We start from the raw sequence: 18092 nt of genomic DNA, 5'->3' as shown, positions 1-18092 counted from the left end.
ACCTGATCATGTGAACTGTGTGATTAAGCAGTGCAATGAAAGTGAGACCCATTTTATTTTGTACTGTTTTTACAAATAATGATGATTCAACCGACAGGTGAAGTACAGTAATCATCTTGTTACAATGCGATGATGCTCTGGAGAAACTTGGGGCCCTGGCATTAATGTGGACAGAACCCATCCAAGGAGGTGCTGGTGCTATGAAGGGGTGTACGTGATCTGTGTTTGAGTGCATGGTTTGTGTCAAGTTCAAGGTTTCCTAGTGGAACAATGCATCGTAATGAGATGACCAATGTTATTTACATCACCAGTCAGTGGTTTTAATGTTGTGGCTGATCTGTGAATGTCCTGTTTACCATTAAAGTAAAGAATTGAGAGGAAAAGTGCAAAAATGTACGAAAACAAAAACCTTTATTGTCTAAAACAGACAATTAAAAGTATATCAGCCATGAGAGTAACATTGCAAGAGAAACCAATAAACATGCAACACGACAACACAAGTTAATCCACTAAATACAGAAAAAGGTTTCAAAGACGAGATAGAAAAGCTTACTAGCAGACCCAAGTGCAGCTAATTCAACCGTTCTCCATCAGTGTTGAGGTACAACAGAGGGCAGCAATAAAGCAGGACATTTAACTCACAATACTGATGTAATACAGTGAAGAAATGAGAATGCCCCGCAGCCTGGGGGGGGGGCAGGGGGGGCTTGATATGCTTACACAAACTGTTGCTGCTTATTTCAAAATTGGATTGTGTTTGTACATAGGTTGCTGCTTTGAGTTTGTACTTTTCCTCTCTATCATGTAACTGAGGGTTAGGTCTCAAGGTGATCATTCTGCAGAAAAATGTAAAAAATTTAATAAAAAAAAAAATGTAAAGGCATGAGGTGAAGCAGAAGTGTACACTGGAAAATGGAGTTGCAATATAATAGGTATACGTTCAGAATTCAGTTAACAGTTCAGAGAAAAAGGATCTAGCTCACCTGGGTCTGTTAACAGAGGAAGCTACCAAGTTAGCTTTAATACAGTGTACATAGAAATAAGCACAGCCGGGCTACATTCAACACATTAGCATTAGGCAGGAGAGAGAACACCAGAGAAAGATCTTTCATATAAGGCAACATGTTAACCATGCCAAATTTAAAAGTTCTAACCTGTTTCATTAGTGAATATCTAAACATAAGATGGTCTGCAAGCAGGTGGAACCAAGAAATACTCCAGACGTGCATCATGTCTTTGAGTGTCACCCGGCCAGTGCAAGCTAAAATTATACAATCTACAAAACACACGTGGCTGAGTGTGTGTGTGTGTGTGTGTGTGTAAGAAGTTAAAAAACAAGGAGTGGAAATGATTTTAAACTGGAGTTTAGTTGGGTTCGTTTATGGAGCATGTATCTAGCGAGCCAGTCTCATCAGGAAACCTCAACCTACCAGCCACAGTGGCACTTTAACCATCAGCCAAAACAGCTTGTTGGCTGAATTTCCTGCCAACATGGCTGGCAGAGTAGATCAATGTACAAACTACAGCCAGCAATTGACTGACTAATGGCTGTTCAGTTCCCACACTGATATTCTCTTGTCCAACACCTTTTTGTGAACTTTTGGTACAAGCTGGGGCGCATTTACACAGAGGGCAACATGTGAGCAGGGGTGCCATTATCTCAACATAAAGCCAGAATGTTTGATGTTCATCCATCAGAGAGGCTTGTTGCAACAGCTCAAAATGTATGAGCATGCTTGTCTACCTACCATTACATTTGATGTCATAACTAGTACATTTTTAAACAAGACGACATTAACTCCAGCTTGTATCAGATTTCCAGAAGCATAAAAAAATAAACTTTAGCCTGACAGTGGTGCTGTAGTAAGTCAACATCAGAGAAAATAAACTCCCCGGAGAGGCAACCTGCAGACTGTCGGCCTAGCACAGTGTTCAGTCTAGTTGTACAATGTGTTTCTGTCTAAATGATTATCAGCTGGTTCCTGACACTTTGCCGGTCTAGACTCCAGGTTAACTGGTGTCTCAGCCTCCTCAGGCAAGTTCTTGGATTGCCGATCCTAACACTGATTCTGACCCAGTATAAACACTAAATGCTATATGACAGTCATAACTCTTCACCTGAAGTCATCCAGTGTGCCCATCACTATAGCAGTGTGGAAACTTACAGCCTGCTTTTATGCCAAGTTTGGCTGCCATTTGTACACTCTGCCAGCCATTTTGGCAGGTAACCAGCCAGCCTCAGTTTCAATAAAAAGTCACTTAAAGCTGCTATAAGAATTGTCGTCTGTTGAGCTGACTTTCTGTCCATTTTGCAGTGGGCTATCCCCTCCCTCCTCTCTACGTCACCAAATTAATGAGCAGTGATAATCTCCAGGCGGCAGCAGACAGGAGGGTCCGGCTCTCTGCGTGTTCACAAGGAGAAAAGGCCATCTCTTTCTGGAGCTCTCTGTCCTGATTGGATAAAGTGGGCAGGGATACCGGAAAATGTCTTTGCGCTTTTACTACATCAGCAGAGGGAGGAGAACATGGGTTACTGACCACACTCGGTAACAATGATTACTGCTGTAAAATAGAGCTATTTAACACTTATTTTAATAAGGATATAATGCTTACAGCAGCTTTAACAAAATTGGTAAGCTTACATGACAAGTTTGGGAAACAAAACAGCCACAACTGCCAGTGAATAAACTAAAGTCTGTACACTTACATATAGGTCACTTGTCGTGCTGGCAGGCTATTATTTGGCTTCATCCTAAACAAATATTGTGTCCTAGTGAAAATGGATGGTGAATTTATGGTTCTTAAGCTTAACTGTGTTCAAGTGAATACTGAGACTAAATCAAATGTATTAGAAATGTAATGTCCTAATGTATACCTTAATAACTAGAACACATATGATTGAGTCACATGAAATACAACAGAGTATCAGTTTTACATTCACAGAAAAGCTACCGGTTTGACTCTGAACCTTCACCAAACAAGTACAAAAACCTTAACTCACAGTTTTAACAAATACAGTCTTGTTCATTAAAAATCAAACTGAAAGCAAAATACAAGCTTTAGGCAGAAACACCCATGGCTGGAATGGCTAAAAACTGTCAGCTTTTTAAAAAAAATCTGTTTTAGCAGAGAACTGCAGGACATTTGAGCTCTGGCTGGTTGGCTGCCACACTGACTGGTAGGACACACAAGGCCAATGGCTGCTGGTCTTTATAGACTGTAACCCCTCTTTTTCATTCAGTCCATGTCAGTGTGAAATGTACAGTCATCATTTGGCATTTGATAGTTTCAATTAAGGAAAAGCTTTTCTTCAAATGTTATGAGAACTCTGGTGGCACGAAGAGAACAGATACTGAAAAGAGACACTCCTCCATAATACCTCACCTCATTCCATTTCAAAAGAGGTTCCCTCCAATGTATCCTGACAAAGCAGGAAGGGAAGTTTGTGCTCTCTGACCAACCACAATTCCCTGGCTACTTTCACCATCTTATGAGCCGGAACATTCTTAAAACAGGACCTCTGACTGGGGCAAGTGATTGGGAGCAGAGACAAACTTACCAGCAACAGCCAAACATTCAGCTCACTTCTCGCATGAAGGTGAAAATTGAAGAGGTAGCTTGACATAAGAGAGACTATGTGTCAACATACCTCTTTAAGAAAATTTACATTGTCAGTAGAGATACAGGTGGGAGCATCTTTTGAGGAAACGACGCCCGTCTCCTTTCAGGGCAGGAAAACATACTTCTTTCCTCTGTCAGCTACATTGGCAGTTCAATCCCAACGGTTTTCTTCATTTTTCTGCCAAAGTAGCTGCTAGAATCAATTATGTGGACAACAGTTCACCAGCATGTAGTTGATTTCCCGCCCTGGACTCCGACACTTCCTTTATTTCCTCTTTGCACCTCTGCTTCATCCTCTACTCATTTACTCTTTTTTCTCCTCCTCTTTTTTTTCCTCCTCCTCTGTGGGGTAGGAATGCCAGGTGAGGCGCTCCTCATAGAAAGAGATGACTACCTGGGGACATTTGACATTGGCCTCCTTGGCTGGGACAAGGTCTGCCTCATCTGAGTTTTTCCTGTTAGTTTTGATTGAAGAGAAAGAAGCATAATGGGGAGGGGAGAAGCAATGTTGCAGAGTCAGATGACAATGACCACAATAAGGGGGGAAAGGATAAGCAAAAAGAAAAAAAAATATCATAATTAAATCAACAGATTGGAGAAACAAGCCATACATAAGAGGGAGGAAGAACAAAAGACAGAACCAGGTAAATCCAACAATAATCAGACTTCACGTTTAAGCCAAGCCATTAACAAGTACCACAACCAACCAGTGGTTCCCAACTGGCGCCTTAATTCTAAATCGGTTATCAGCATGTGGTTCATTTTTCAGAAACTTCTATTTGATGTGTAATGAATCTCAGTGAAACAGAACTGTCTCTGACACACTCTTTTCCACTCCTTGTAAGTACTGGTGAGACAACCTGCAACTTGTCAAAGGAACAGACTTTTGCCCTCAACAGTGGGCTCTATTAAGCCTGGACCACATTACCTGTGTAAGCAGCATGTGTCCACACAGTCAGTGCGTTTACATGCACAGCTTAGTCAGATTACAGTCATAGTTCGACTATGCTGCTCAATCGGACAACTGCAATTATCCGAGTATACATGCCAGTGAGAAAATCGAATTACTGCCGAAAGCAGGCTTGTTTCTCCGGTACGCTAGGTGGCACTGTGCCCATTTCAACTAGTGTTAACGGGGCCACCTCCGGCTGACCTCTTTACGTCACCAGCTGCCTCGGCATTCAAGACAGATGGCGTACGAAGAGCGAGACGAAGCTACATCTTTGTACACTTCGTATATGGTGTACATGATAATTACACAAATGCACAATGGCGCAGATGCACAATGGCGCTCTTTCTTGCGGTGATTTCGGAAGAAAGACGCCGCCGCCACCGTCCGTCTACTTCCGGCTCACGGCCCCGGGGAAAAATCTCGCGCCTGCGCAGAACGCTAAAATCCGATCCGATCCGCTGGAAACGTATACATACAGGAGTAATGCGAATTTCAATCGAATAATCTACGTGGTGTAATTCGACTATGAGAAATCTGATCCGGGTCCGATTTTAGTCAGACTAAGGTGTATACATGCATCTTAAAAATCCGATCATAGTCAGACTAACGCAGTAAATCGGTTTTCTTGAGTGTCATGTAAACACACTGAGTATTGCTGCTGCAGCAATGCTACTACAAACCCCATCTTTCAACTTGGAGTTTGCCTTTTATGAAGACCACTAAAGATGATGACAAAATTTCACTTTGACCTTGCTGAGAGAGAAATACTGTGCTCCACCTGTTTATAATTTTTTATAACATTATAAAGTGACAGTGAAGACCCACCACTTCATGAGGAACATCAGCTCTCCACTGGAGTCCGTTGCTCCAATAATCCTCTCCGGCTGCAGACCTCTGCCAAAACCTCTGGCCTTCTCACCCTACAGACAGGACAAGAGAACACATGACCAAAGAAAGATCAAACAGTCAGGACATAAGCTCTAAGCACCTGTGTTTAGATGTTGACTATGATCTGTGAAAAGATTGTTACACATTTTGTGCTCTGGCTGATAGCTGAGTTTTAGTGTGGAGCAACCCCTCTCCTTTGCTCACCTCCTCCTTCTTCCGCTTGCTCCCTCGTTCCTCAGAGTCTCCTGCTGCCTCACTGGTGACTTTCCTTTTGCCTTCCTTCTTTTTCTCCTCCTTCTCTTTATGTTTCTGCATGTACTCTGCAATGAGATCTGGGCAGTCCAGGTTCTCTTCTGGCTCCCATGTGTTATCCTCACTGGAAAGGTGGGTACAGACAGCATACATGAATGGAAAATTAAATTTTGCTAAGATTATCTGCAGGAATGCAACTCCGAGTGAAAAATCTTGATTTTCAACTTTTAATTATCAACTTTCCATTTTGTGATCCAATTCAATGCTCACACGTTATTCTGCAAGTTCTAACAAAAAAAAAGAAAAAGTGTGAAGACAGACTCATACTCACTCCGAGAACCCCTTCCATTTCAGCAGAAACTCCACTTTTCCCTTCACCACTCGGCGGTCCAAAACCTTCTCCACCACATACTCCTCCTCCTCTTCCTCCTCTTCTGCTGCTGCTGCTGCTGCTGCTGGTGGTGGTGGTGGTGGTGGTGCTGCTGCTGCTGCTGCTGCTGTTGCTGCTGCATCTGGTGCTGGTGCAGGTCCCGCAGGCTGCTCCTCCTCCTCAGCCTTCTTGCTCTTCTTTGCTGCTACAGTCGCCAGCTTGACGTTTCCAGAGGGCACCTCTAGAGATCCCAAGAGGAAACGTGGAGAGAAAAACGAAAGGGTTAGAATAACTCTAAAGAGAATTATAGTTTCCTATGGAAAATACTGAAATGCTCTGTTTAAATGGAGACTGGTGAGATGATCAATACTGTGGACATTCAACCTGAAATGACAATGATTCCATCATCGATGGCTGACAGTCATTTGCCGTTACTCCATTACATCTGCTGGCCTGGCTCTACTTGCTTAAACTTGACATGCCCGGCGAGGGCGTTTTGCTTTTCCATAACAATTGGGCTACCTGCTTGAAGATGCGTCTTAAACCAATGATGCGCTTTTCCCAATCCCTGCAATGCTATCAAAGAACCACTGCTAACAAAGTGGCTCTGCTAATTCAGCTACAAACGCCTTTCACTTACGACAACTTCTTCACAATAAAAGCCTATCATCTAGTCATTTAAAAGCTCTTATTATGAAACAGCGTTAGAGGAAATGTTGTGTTTTCACCAGCAGTAACTAAACTGCAGTTTGGCCCTGCTTTGGTCCAGGTCCATCGCCAGCATGGCTCAACTTGGTGCAGTAGAACTTGTCATGGACAAGCAAATCAGTGTGGCTCAGCTCAAGTGCTAGTGGAAAAATGTCAATTGAGTACTCAGCCCTGACCATTTCATAATTGCAGTCTAAAAAGGCCCCTGCTGGGGAAAAAAGTAGTGTGTGCCACCAGAGTTTCTACAAAGCACAGTTGTTTGCAGTTGCTGCCGTTAGTGTACTTGTTTCAATTCTTCCATTGTTCTTTACAGTTTTCTGAGCTTAGCCTACCCAATACAGGTAGCCGGATAACTTTGTTACAGGCTTTGGAACAATTTTATATTCTCATTCTCAGGCTGTCATCAGATAACAAGGTTATTTAAATCTCCAGCCATATGCCTTGTGAGTTATAATTCCCTCTATGAGAACAATTTGAAACTGTATTAAAAAGGTGGTCTAAGTGAATGATTTATACACTCAACAAAACACAAATAATATTTGACCTGAATGTCTCCAGTTTGTCCTGGATATTGACGGCTTATCAGGAGATGCTGAACTACAAAACTCCCCCGTCTTCAAAACCATGCATGAACTTCGATTTTTGATCCAAGTAAACTTAATACATCTCTGACTTGCGCAACCCTGTCAAACCCAGTTTAAAAGCCATGTCAGACCCAGCAAAGAGGAAAAAAGCTGAAACCTGTGAATGCAGGGAAAGGAAGGAGGAGGGGTCACCAGATGATGAGTTGCACTGTTCAAAAGACTGGCTCTAGTAAACACTGGCATTGACATTTAGAGTAACTCTGGGATGTGTGCACATGAGGCTACAGCAAACTAATAGAACATCAGGTAAACTTGTGGTCTCCAACGGTGACGTTAAGTTGTTGTGCTAGCTTGTAGTCGGTCTCTCTTCAGTCTGTTTGTCTCGTTAACCTAGTTAACCTATGTGGGCAGAACATGGCCTCTACTAGGGGTGCACCGATCCGATATTAAGATCGGATATCGGCCCTGATATTGACAAAATGGCTGGATCGGGGATCGGTAAAATGAAAAGATCCACGGGCCGATCCAGTTTTTTAAATTTTTTTCCTCCGTCGCAGCACATCCTACGTCATTCATCAGCGTTAGTGTGTCGCATGCTGGAAGAGCATAAGTTGTTGTTTGACCAACTCTTTATTAGTTTATTCTCAGGTTCAGCTGCTGTGTTTTATTTTGTATTCCTGTTTGCAGGACGTTACACTTACTCACGTCACATTTCTTTGCTGATTAGCTAGTAGCCCTGCTATCAGCTGTTAGCCTAGCAACGCTAACTTTCAAACCGACGTACTCAATACTATGTGGGCTGTCCATTGTTGCTCCGCTGGTCCTCCCTCCACCAGAACCTCAGGGTTATTCACCGCCAGGCTGCTTTGTCTCCTCCTCTGCAGCAGCGGTCTCCCCGGCTCGCAGCGATGCTGGATGGTCGCTACTCCGCCGTTGCTGGCGGGGTCTTCAGGTGTTCAGCACAGGAGCACCTGGACCTCTGCTGTCACTTCACCCCAGGCTTCATTGCTTGGATTGGATCTCTTGGTCTCCTGCGTCGCCCCCGCTGTGTGCACGGAGCCTCCAGACGCTAGTTTGTTTACGGACGGTGCTACTGACTTCGGTGCTAGTGTTCCCTCCGTGCTGACTGACAGGCGCTGCATTCATTCTTTGTTTTGTTTGTTCCACTTTGTTACATGTCAGCCATCATGAACTCTAATCTTGTAAAGAAATGCTTTTTTTATTATTTGTTTCAAGAGAGGAGTTATCTAAGTCAGAGTCCTGCACGGGTGTAAAATAATGTACTGCGTCGGACACAGATGCAGGACATGCGGACGCCTGGAGAGGTGGGTCGGGTTTTACGATTGCCATTCTCAAGGCGTCACTTATCATCAGTCATGATTAGCGACACAAATGATAAGCATTTATATTTCATATGAGCTCATTCATGCGTGCTTGCGCCCTCCCAGAACTCATTCCCTCTACGCTGTCTTACTTTCACTTTTAAAAATTGCGTCCGTCCAATTTTCCTTCAGGCGTCGGTATCAATTTATACCGGGTCGGCTCGGGTACGGAATGTAAGTTGTGTCGGAAAACTGGTCGGATGCAGTGACCCGTGCAGGACTCCGCTCTAAGTGACCATTTTAATCCTCTAACTAATTATCAAGCTAAATATCCAACATGCTAGTTAAAGTCTGTGTAAACCAAAATCAGCCATTTTCTTCTAAACACATTAAACGGGTCATAAATGTGTTTACTTAAAACATGTAAAAGCCATTCGGCCATGTAGAATTTAATTTTGGAGCTAGGCTCACAAACAGTTTTTCAACATTTCTGTGTTCAGGATTTAATGGGCGGGTCAGAAATCATGCAAATCATGCATATGATTTGCATAAACCCCGCCCTGCTGCGGAAGTGGTATAAATACGTTCAGCGCGTCAGCTTCAGCGGTTCTCCCACTCGCTCTCCAGTCTTGGATAGCATTGCTTACAATAGTTTGCAGCTAGCTAACCAGTCAACCAGTCAGCTAACCAGCCATGTCTCCTCCACATCCTCTGCATCTTTCCTGGATGCCAAAGTGTGCAGGGTGACGGCGCTGTTAGCTTATTTAAGTTTCCTTCGGATGACAACGTAAGGAAACGGGGGAGTCCATTGACGCTGGTCAACTCCGTCCCCGGCTTGCATCCTCTCCTCCGCAGACGAGGAGATGTGGCCGCTGCTGACCGCCGCTGACACTCTCCGTCCCGCTGACGGCGGGTCCCACCGGCATAATGTGGCCGCCACCGCAGCCGACCCACTCCGTCCCGCTGACGGCGGGTCCCACCGAGTGTTTGACGAAAATAAATCACCGCGACCGCCAGCCCTCCTGACTGAGACTTCAGGAAACTGTCCCCCAGAAAACAGCCTCCGTCCCCGCGAGTGACAGAGTCAGACGGCGTCCTGTTTACTGATGGTGATTATGTATAATTATGTAATTTAGCGCAAAAAACTTCACTCGTCACTTTCCAGGATGTTTAGTGGGTCAGGATCTCAATCACTACACGTTATAACAGCATCTATATGATTATAAACTGTCCGCGGGTTTAGATAGACAAGGGGAACACCTGGGGAACACCTGGGGAGACACCAACGTCATTAACATGACGTGTAGCCCCCGCCGCATGGGCGTGGTTCCAGCGCCTCTAACTGACACGCCCCCAGCGTTTCACAGCAGAAAGAAGTGCTTGTTTTTCCATGATTTTGAGACCTAATTTTATATACTTAACAATTTTTTTAATCTTTCAAATTTGGCTCAGTGGTCAATGATACATGTTTCTTTGGTGTGACAAACTCATAACACAATTTTTTTGCCGCTTTACACGGACTTTAACGTCAAAGACTGCGGTGGAAGACGACGGTAAAATATTTCCTTTCTCTAACACTGGATTTATTTATGTCTGAATTTTGAAGGTGTGGCGGCGCGCCACAGTCAATTACATGTAGGGGAAACCCTGAATTAAATGTATTATTATTATTATTATTATTATTATTATTATTATTATTGTTACACATGTTTACAATGTTCGGTAACTGTTTGATTATTTTGTCTTAGTTAGGAAAGTCTGGTGCCTTTTAGTCCCTTGGTGGAAGGTATACAGTTTATTATTAATTCAACAACGGTATCGGATTGGGATTGGGTATCGGCCGATACGCTCAGCCCAGGTATCGGGATTGGATCGGAAAAAAACTGGATCGGTGCATCTCTAGCCTCTACCTCTGTGTCTGCGTTTTATTTACTAGCCACTTCCAGGGTTGTTCTGTGACTCTGTGCCTGAAAACTGTAAGAGTAAAATACAATGTACCTTATTTATTACCTTGATAAATGCCAACAGGCAGCAGTGTTAGTTAACTGTAGCTTCGGCAGACAACATAAACCATAACCTCAACCATACAGACCAGACAATATGTAGTTAGTATGGTACTCATGAATTTGAAACAATAAAATGATTATCTGCGACTCTCAGTTAATATTTAGTTACAAGTCAGGACTAATAGGCAACAAGATTAAAAGCAATAGATTTTCTCATTCATGGTCATGTTGTTATATATGAGATAACATCTTCATCTTTCTCTCAAAGTGCACCAGATGAATGCATTTAACTTTAAAATGTGCAAGATTTTCTTCAGTGGTCTGAGGTCCACCCCCATTGCCTTAAGAAATCCTATGGAAAACACCGCAAATGGAGCAATTACAAGATAGCCAAAGTCCAGTGTCAATCTTCTTTTTGGCTAACTTAAAAATCAAGATGCTTACTCTTGAACAATGAAAACCTAAAAAGGTTTAACACCGAGAAGGAAAAACGCCCTCCTCCATGCCTGTCGAGTAACAGTGACCGTGATTTGTAGAAGGCATCCACAGAAAAACACAATGCGGCCGCCACAACTTTATACTCACGTTGACAAATTAATTCTAGGTAAGAGATTCAAAGGATCGTTGTGTTTATACCAGAATAGTAGAAGCCGTCCTGTCCACTGTTTGATGAGAAGCGTCAGCTACACACCGTTCCAGCATCATGCATGCACACACTGTATCCTCACGCGCTGCACTGGACAGTCAACGAATGCTAAAATAAGTTGGGACAATTTCCCTCAACTTGATTTGGCCACACAGTAATGCAATTCACCAACACCCGAGCACGGATACGAGCCAGGCAGACGCCCCCTTCAACAAGAGGGCAACATGGCTGGTGTGTTTTCCTCAACAGCTAACGTTAGCTTCATGAGCCTTACCTTTACAGAGAATTGTTCGGTGCGCTTGTAAGGGCTTGCGACAGGCCCGAGGGAAAACACTGTTGTCACCGGCTGTTGTAGACGAGTTACAGGCCGCAGACGCGCCAGTGGCGACACACAGGTAACTCGGGTTGACTCGACTTTACCTCAACGTGCTCTGTTACTGAATAACACAATAGCCTCAGCGTCGCTAACAACCACTATCGATCCCGTTCTGCCCGCCAACAGCACCACCGGACGTGACATCAGTGGATAGCCAAGGCATTCTGGGAGGTGAAGTTTTAGCCGTCAGAAGAGCAACTGCTATTATATTACAGTACAGTGAATATAATTTTAATTTACGGTAGAGAAACTCTAGGTGCTGAATAAACTTTAGTGTAAAATCATACAAAATGTAACATATTAAAATAGCTATAAACGTGTTCAGTTATCTGCCACCCAACTACAACTGCTGGTGTTATAACTATTACATGTTGTAAAATGGAAAGAAAAAAAAAAATATATATATACATTCACACACACTGTATATATACATATAACGTATACATATACACATATATATACACACACACACATATATATATATATATATATATATATATATATATATATATATATATATGTATACATATATATATGTATATATATATATATATATATGTATATATATATGTATATATATATGTATATATATATGTATATATATATGTATATATATATGTATACACACACACACACACACACACACACACATATATACACACACACATATATACACACACACATATATACACACACACACACACACACATATATACACACACACATATATATATACACACACGCGACCGCTCGTCAACTTCAACACGGACGGACATCAACTCCGTCAGCCGGGGGACGGACGTACGCTCATTGCCGTCAGCCGGGAGCTCCTAGCCGTCAACCGGGGAACGGACGGACGCTCGTCACCGTCACGCGCGGAGTATAGCGCCGCTGACCTACCGGTATAGCGCCGCTGTTCCACCGTCTGGGGAGAACCCTGCTTAGGCGGGAGGCAAAAATGCTTGGGCGCCGCGCCTGAGCCGTATAATGGCAGGGAAAACCCTGTATATATATATATATATATATATATATATATATATATATATATATATATATATATATATATATATATATATATATATATATATATACACACACACACACACACACACACACACACTAGGGTTGTTCGGTATACCGGTACTGATTTCGTACCGGGGTACTGAGGCATTTAAAACGGTACTATATTGCATTTGGATGGGACCGGTAGTTGCAGCGCCGCCGGCAGCGCCCGCAACAGCGCGGCGACGTCACCGCGTTGTAGCTACAGCTGAGAGGACGAGGAGCAAGCCGGAGCTTGGGGAGAAAAAAAGAAAAAGCAAGCAAGCCGGAGGAAACAGCTAGCAAGTGAGCGACCAGCGTGGACTGGAGCAAAAAAACGGAACAGGAGGAAAGCTTGGAGAGAGCAGAGACGTTGGAGAGGGAGAGAGAGAGAGGGAGAGAGAGAGAGAGAGAGAGAGGGAGGGAGAGAGAGAGAGGGAGAGAGAGAGGGAGAGGAGAATGGCTGCTGCAACCTTCACCACGCCACAACTTGTGGACAAACCAGGGGCGCGAAGTGCGATATGGCAGTACTTTGGCTTAAAGGAGTCATCACCTGGTTTTTTACATATCCAGTCCCTCTTGGATTGCTTTGGATCAATTCTTAAAACTCATTAGAAAAAAAATAATAAAAAAAAATCAAACATAGAGCTTGTTCTGACACTTTTTCATACCGCGACTTTCTCACGCGAGATTATGCGCGAGGTTTTGACCGGTCCGGATGTGCATTGTATTAATATGTAATGAGGTGCGCGTTGATTGGCCGCAGGAAGGACAGAGCTGTAAAATGCAGCTCTGGAAAAAAATTAAGGGACCACTTCAGATTTATTGTAAATCAGCATGTCTACTTGTATGGCAAAAAGTTTAAAAATCACTGTGAAAATATAAATATAATAATATGATATAAATAAACCAGCTCTATTTTTTTTTCTTCCAGAGCTACTTTTGTTAAGAGTGAAGGGGGGTGGTGCTTGCTTTTAGCACTGAATGTGGCTTTTTTTCATGTGTAAATTACCTGTCGTTCCCTGAACTCAGTGTGCAGGTCTGGGTGCTTGTCCTTTAGGTGTTTGGCTAAGTTGGAGGTGTTTCCGCCCTTAGCCATGCATGTTTTAAAACACCTTTTACACAGTGGTGCATCAGCGTTAACAGCCTCGCCTTGCTCATTTGTTTTTAAAGGAGTCATCACCCGGAAATCGCAATTTCTCTCGTTAAATCATGCATATTGGTGTTGGACCTCTGTTGAAACTTGCCTGAAAAGCTGGAGTTTGAAAGTGGCTCATTTTTTTCGCTTTGGCACTTTTTCCGAACAGGAATAGCGCACAGTAGTGCGCATTCCTAAAGCACGAGATTTTGACTCTGCTCCTGTGGTGACGTTACCACAGGAGGCTACTTGCATATTAAGCATCGGCTCACAGCCGTACTCAGCCAGACTTTCTGAGTAAGCACGCCGAATCTGCTTATTTCTCTGTCATTTTCACGCCATACATCTTCACCGCCAGCATTAAAACTCAGGTCTTACATGTAAAACACGAGTGTGAAATGTAAGAAGGAAAAAAAAAGAATTTACCATTCAGAGACATCCTGCTGTAAACGTGTTTCTTCCTCTGTCTCTGCCTCTTCACTCTCCCGTTCGGGTTCCGACTCCGGCTCGTACATAAATGCCTGAATTCCGTAAGGTTCGTCATTTAGTGTGTGCGCCATGACAGGGGGCTGTTTATGTTTTGGAGTCTGTGTGTGCATGCAGGCTCGCCCCCCATTCCGGATCTGTCCTTCCTGCGGCCAATCAACGCGCGCCTCATTACATATTAATACAATGCACATCCGGGCCGGTCAAAACCTTGCGCATAATCTCGCGTAAGAAAGTCGCGGTATGAAAAAGTGTCAGAACAAGCTCCATGTTTGATATTTTTTTTAATATTTTTTTTCTAATAAGTTTTGAGAATTGATCCAAAGCGATCCAAGAGGACTGGAGCAAAAAAACGGAACAGGAGGAAAGCTTGGAGAGAGCAGAGACGTGGAGAGGGAGAGAGGGAGAGAGAGAGGGAGAGAGAGAGGGAGGGAGAGAGGGAGGGAGAGGAGAATGGCTGCTGCAACCGTCACCACACCACAACTTGTGGACAAACCAGGGGCGCGAAGTGCCGATGATGGCAGTACTTGGGCAGAGAGCATATAGTAGAGAGCGGATAGAGAGCGAGAGAGAATGAGCTCGAGCTAGCGAGCGAGATGCGAGCGAGAGAGCGGAGGAGAGCGAGAGAGCGAGAGAGAGCGAGCGAGAGAGCGAGAGCGAGAGAGCTAGCGAGAGAGCGAGAAGCGAGCTATAGCGAAGAGATATATATATCTATATATATATCTATATATATATAATCTATATATATCTATAGATATCTATATATATCTATATATATCTATATATATCTATATATATCTATATATATCTATATATATATATATATATATATATATATATATATATATATATATATATATATATATATATATATACACACATACATATATATACTCCACATAAACTCCACACTGCAGCTTGAAGTTAAAGCAAGCAGACACTGGCCCCAATGCACTTTATAGTGTATCTCCTCTACCTCAAACCCCACTATGTGGGGCCCCTTCAAGGAGTGATGTGTGGCTCAAGAGAAAGCAGGGCTCCTCCTTTAACTTACGAACAGGCAATGCCTTGCAGGCCATCAAAGGGGCTGACAAACTTTACTCCAAAGCAATGACTCAAAATGTGCCAACTGCAGTGGCCGCAACCCCATAACCCATAAACAACCAAAGGGGCGATTTGCCATGACATCCAAGTAGGAAATCTCCCTAAAGGAGCCCCATTCCATTCCTGTGGAGCTTGCACTTCCCAAAACATTCTCAAAGCTTGTACTAAAAGTCAATGGATGAAATAAACAGGAGTTATCCTTTTGGAATGAAAAAGGAGAAGTAAGAGGATAATGACAGAAAGAAGCAATACAGTGGTAATTGGAGCAGTAATGATTAAAGCTGTAGTTTGTAATTAGTTTTTGGTTATATTTGCTAAAATTCTCATTATGATCTGAAGCAGTGTCAAAAGAAAGAATTGAACCAATCCAGAGAGAAAACAAGGATGAATGTCAGGGCGTCATTTCAGAGGTGGAGGGAGCTGCAGGATCTGTAAGGACTCAAGAAGGAAGCAGAGTTAGCTGCTTTTCTGCTGCTTCAAGTAAGGACCCCTGCTTGATATATGTTTCATTCTATGATTTAACCACAAGCTATGGTGGCTGCAGTTACAGTAATACTCGCAATAGCCCATATCTCCGATGTTGCAGTTGAGCTACGTAGCTTGTTGGTAAATCTAGCATGTTAGCTTGAATGCCAAGTCCAGTGTTTAGCTTTGTCTTTATGGCTACTGGTTAGCAAAAGTGTATTTCAAGTGACCAGGCAGTTATAATGAAGTGGTTGAATTTGTTCAGAGAAATAACGTTATGTGATGATGATTACCTGGAGCTCTGTCTACCCTGATGTGAGAAGTGCACGGCAGGCACGGCAGGCTCCTTTGTGGGGAGGAGCTTTGAAGGCAGGGCTGCAGCGCAGCAGAGAGGAAGGAGGGAGCGGTGCTCATTTAGATTTTCTGGCTAAATCCACTTTTTTCTCAAAAGTAAACTGCAGCTTTAAGTAAAACAGTAAACAACTGAATTCTGTTATTCAGTCGAGCTTCAACTAATAAAGAAAACACATGTATAACTGCAGCTGGCAACCCTGCTTTGTGGGACATTCAGGACTGTTGGAGTAATAAGCCCCATTCACATTGCTGTTTGGATGCAGGGATCCTGCACCAATTCTTCGCCTCCTCCTCTGTGTTAATATCTCGAATGTGGCGAGGGGTGAAATTTCACTCCGGCGCTGATACACCTCTTGAGGTAGTATCAGAGGCGCATTATTGGCAAACCAAACTAGTGTGAAAGGATAAGCCGGCATCGCGTATCGAGGGCCTGTCGGTCTGATAACTACACAGGTCCTACACTCAACTAAGAGGCTGTCCACACGTAAATGCTCTTTTAGGAGAACGCACATGTTTTGCAACTACAAGGCAACTTACTCGCCTTTTAGTTGACTGTGAGTCACAGCAGCAGTTCGACCTCATTAACGGTCCACACAAATGATTCTGGTTTCCTTGTACTGGCCATTTTCATCTTCTTCTTGTTGTGTTTGGTTTCTCCTTCTACTGTCTGTTTGTTTACAGCGTGCAAGCTTTATGCACATGCTCCGTCTCTTCGCTGTTTTTGGTGAATTTCAAGCGCCACCTGTAGGCCTGGAATATGAACTACAGCGTTTTAGGTCGTTTTCAGTGGATCTGTATGGACGCAAATATTCTTGAAACGATGCCGAGGAAGACGGAGGAAAAACAGATTGTTTTCATACGTGTGGACGAGCCCTAAGTCAAGACAAATGCCTCAAAAGTAACATTAAATGACCAAACAAAAGTAACGTAGCAACTTCAACTGTCTTTGGCAACTTATATTAGGAAAAAAATACAGCAGATATACCTGGAGAAGTCTGTCTTCCTGCCTGTCCTACTGACTCTTTGTCACATTTTGGCCCGAAAAACAGCGTCTGTCACCGGCAAAACAACTCACCAAGTGTTGTGTTGAAAAAAAATCGCCGCGGAGGTCAGCCGTCCTGACCGAGACTCCAGTGAACTTTCCCCCGGAAAACAGCCTCCCTCCCTGCCAGTGACAGAGTCAGACAGCATCCAGTTTAATGACGGTGATTATGTAATTATGTAATTTAGAGCGTAAAAACATAACTTTGTCACTTTCCAGGATGTTTGGTGGGTCAGGATTTCAATCACTACACATTATACCAGCACCCATATGATTATAAACCGTCAGCGGGTTGCGATTAACAGGGGGACACCGTGGGAAACACTTTGAAAAAACACAGATGTCATCATCATGACATGTACCATCACGCCTCTTTAGGAGCTGCAGCGCCGACTCCTGTGTGAAGTACACAATGACATGTTGGACTGAATCCCCCTCAGTATTCTCTTCTTCTCTAAAGCCCCATTCTCACTGTCTTTTCCAGGCAGGACACTTCTGCCGATATTCCACCTGACTGGCTGCACGAAAGCTACACGGAACAAAACTGTCTTCTCATTCTGCCTCTTATCTGCCAGTGGAGGTCGTGACAGAGCTGCAAAAGAGGTGAGATGGTGTCTGTGATAAACCTGCAACACAGGACAGGAGTGTGACGGCAGTCAGTCTGACAAATAAACTGACCCTTGATTCATCAGATAAAAGAGAAATGTCCCACACTTCAAACCACAAAGCAACGACCA

At 43.4% G+C, this 18092-nt stretch overlaps 1 protein-coding gene across 1 annotated transcript; it reads right to left on the bottom strand.

The window, feature by feature from the left end:
- Window positions 1-392: 392 nt before the first annotated feature.
- cbx1a (chromobox homolog 1a (HP1 beta homolog Drosophila)) lies at window positions 393-16388 on the bottom strand. The gene is made up of 5 exons (XM_030407442.1): window positions 16253-16388; window positions 6045-6324; window positions 5666-5837; window positions 5399-5493; window positions 393-4076 (listed from the first exon to the last, which is right to left on the bottom strand). Exons 1-5 carry the CDS (start codon window positions 16371-16373, stop codon window positions 3926-3928), a joined length of 819 nt encoding a protein of 272 aa, XP_030263302.1. The 5' UTR covers window positions 16374-16388; the 3' UTR covers window positions 393-3925.
- Window positions 16389-18092: the final 1704 nt, after the last annotated feature.

This window comes from Sparus aurata, chromosome 23, assembly GCF_900880675.1.
Source record: "Sparus aurata chromosome 23, fSpaAur1.1, whole genome shotgun sequence".
Taxonomy (NCBI): Eukaryota; Metazoa; Chordata; class Actinopteri; order Spariformes; family Sparidae; genus Sparus; species Sparus aurata.
The sequence above is the reverse complement of the archived record's forward strand: the minus strand, read 5'-3'. Positions and strand labels throughout refer to the sequence as shown.

What these genes read in the sequence shown, in the direction of transcription:
- cbx1a (XM_030407442.1), bottom strand. Translation starts at nt 16,373, where the DNA reads ATGAGCACCGCTCCCTCCTTCCTCTCTGCTGCGCTGCAGCCCTGCCTT. An exon ending in AAATGGAAGGGGTTCTCGGA is followed by an intron (nt 5,838 to 6,044) that starts GTGAGTATGAGT and finishes CCACCTTTCCAG; the next exon opens with TGAGGATAACACATGGGAGC. An exon ending in CTGATGTTCCTCATGAAGTG is followed by an intron (nt 4,077 to 5,398) that starts GTGGGTCTTCAC and finishes CAAAACTAACAG; the next exon opens with GAAAAACTCAGATGAGGCAG.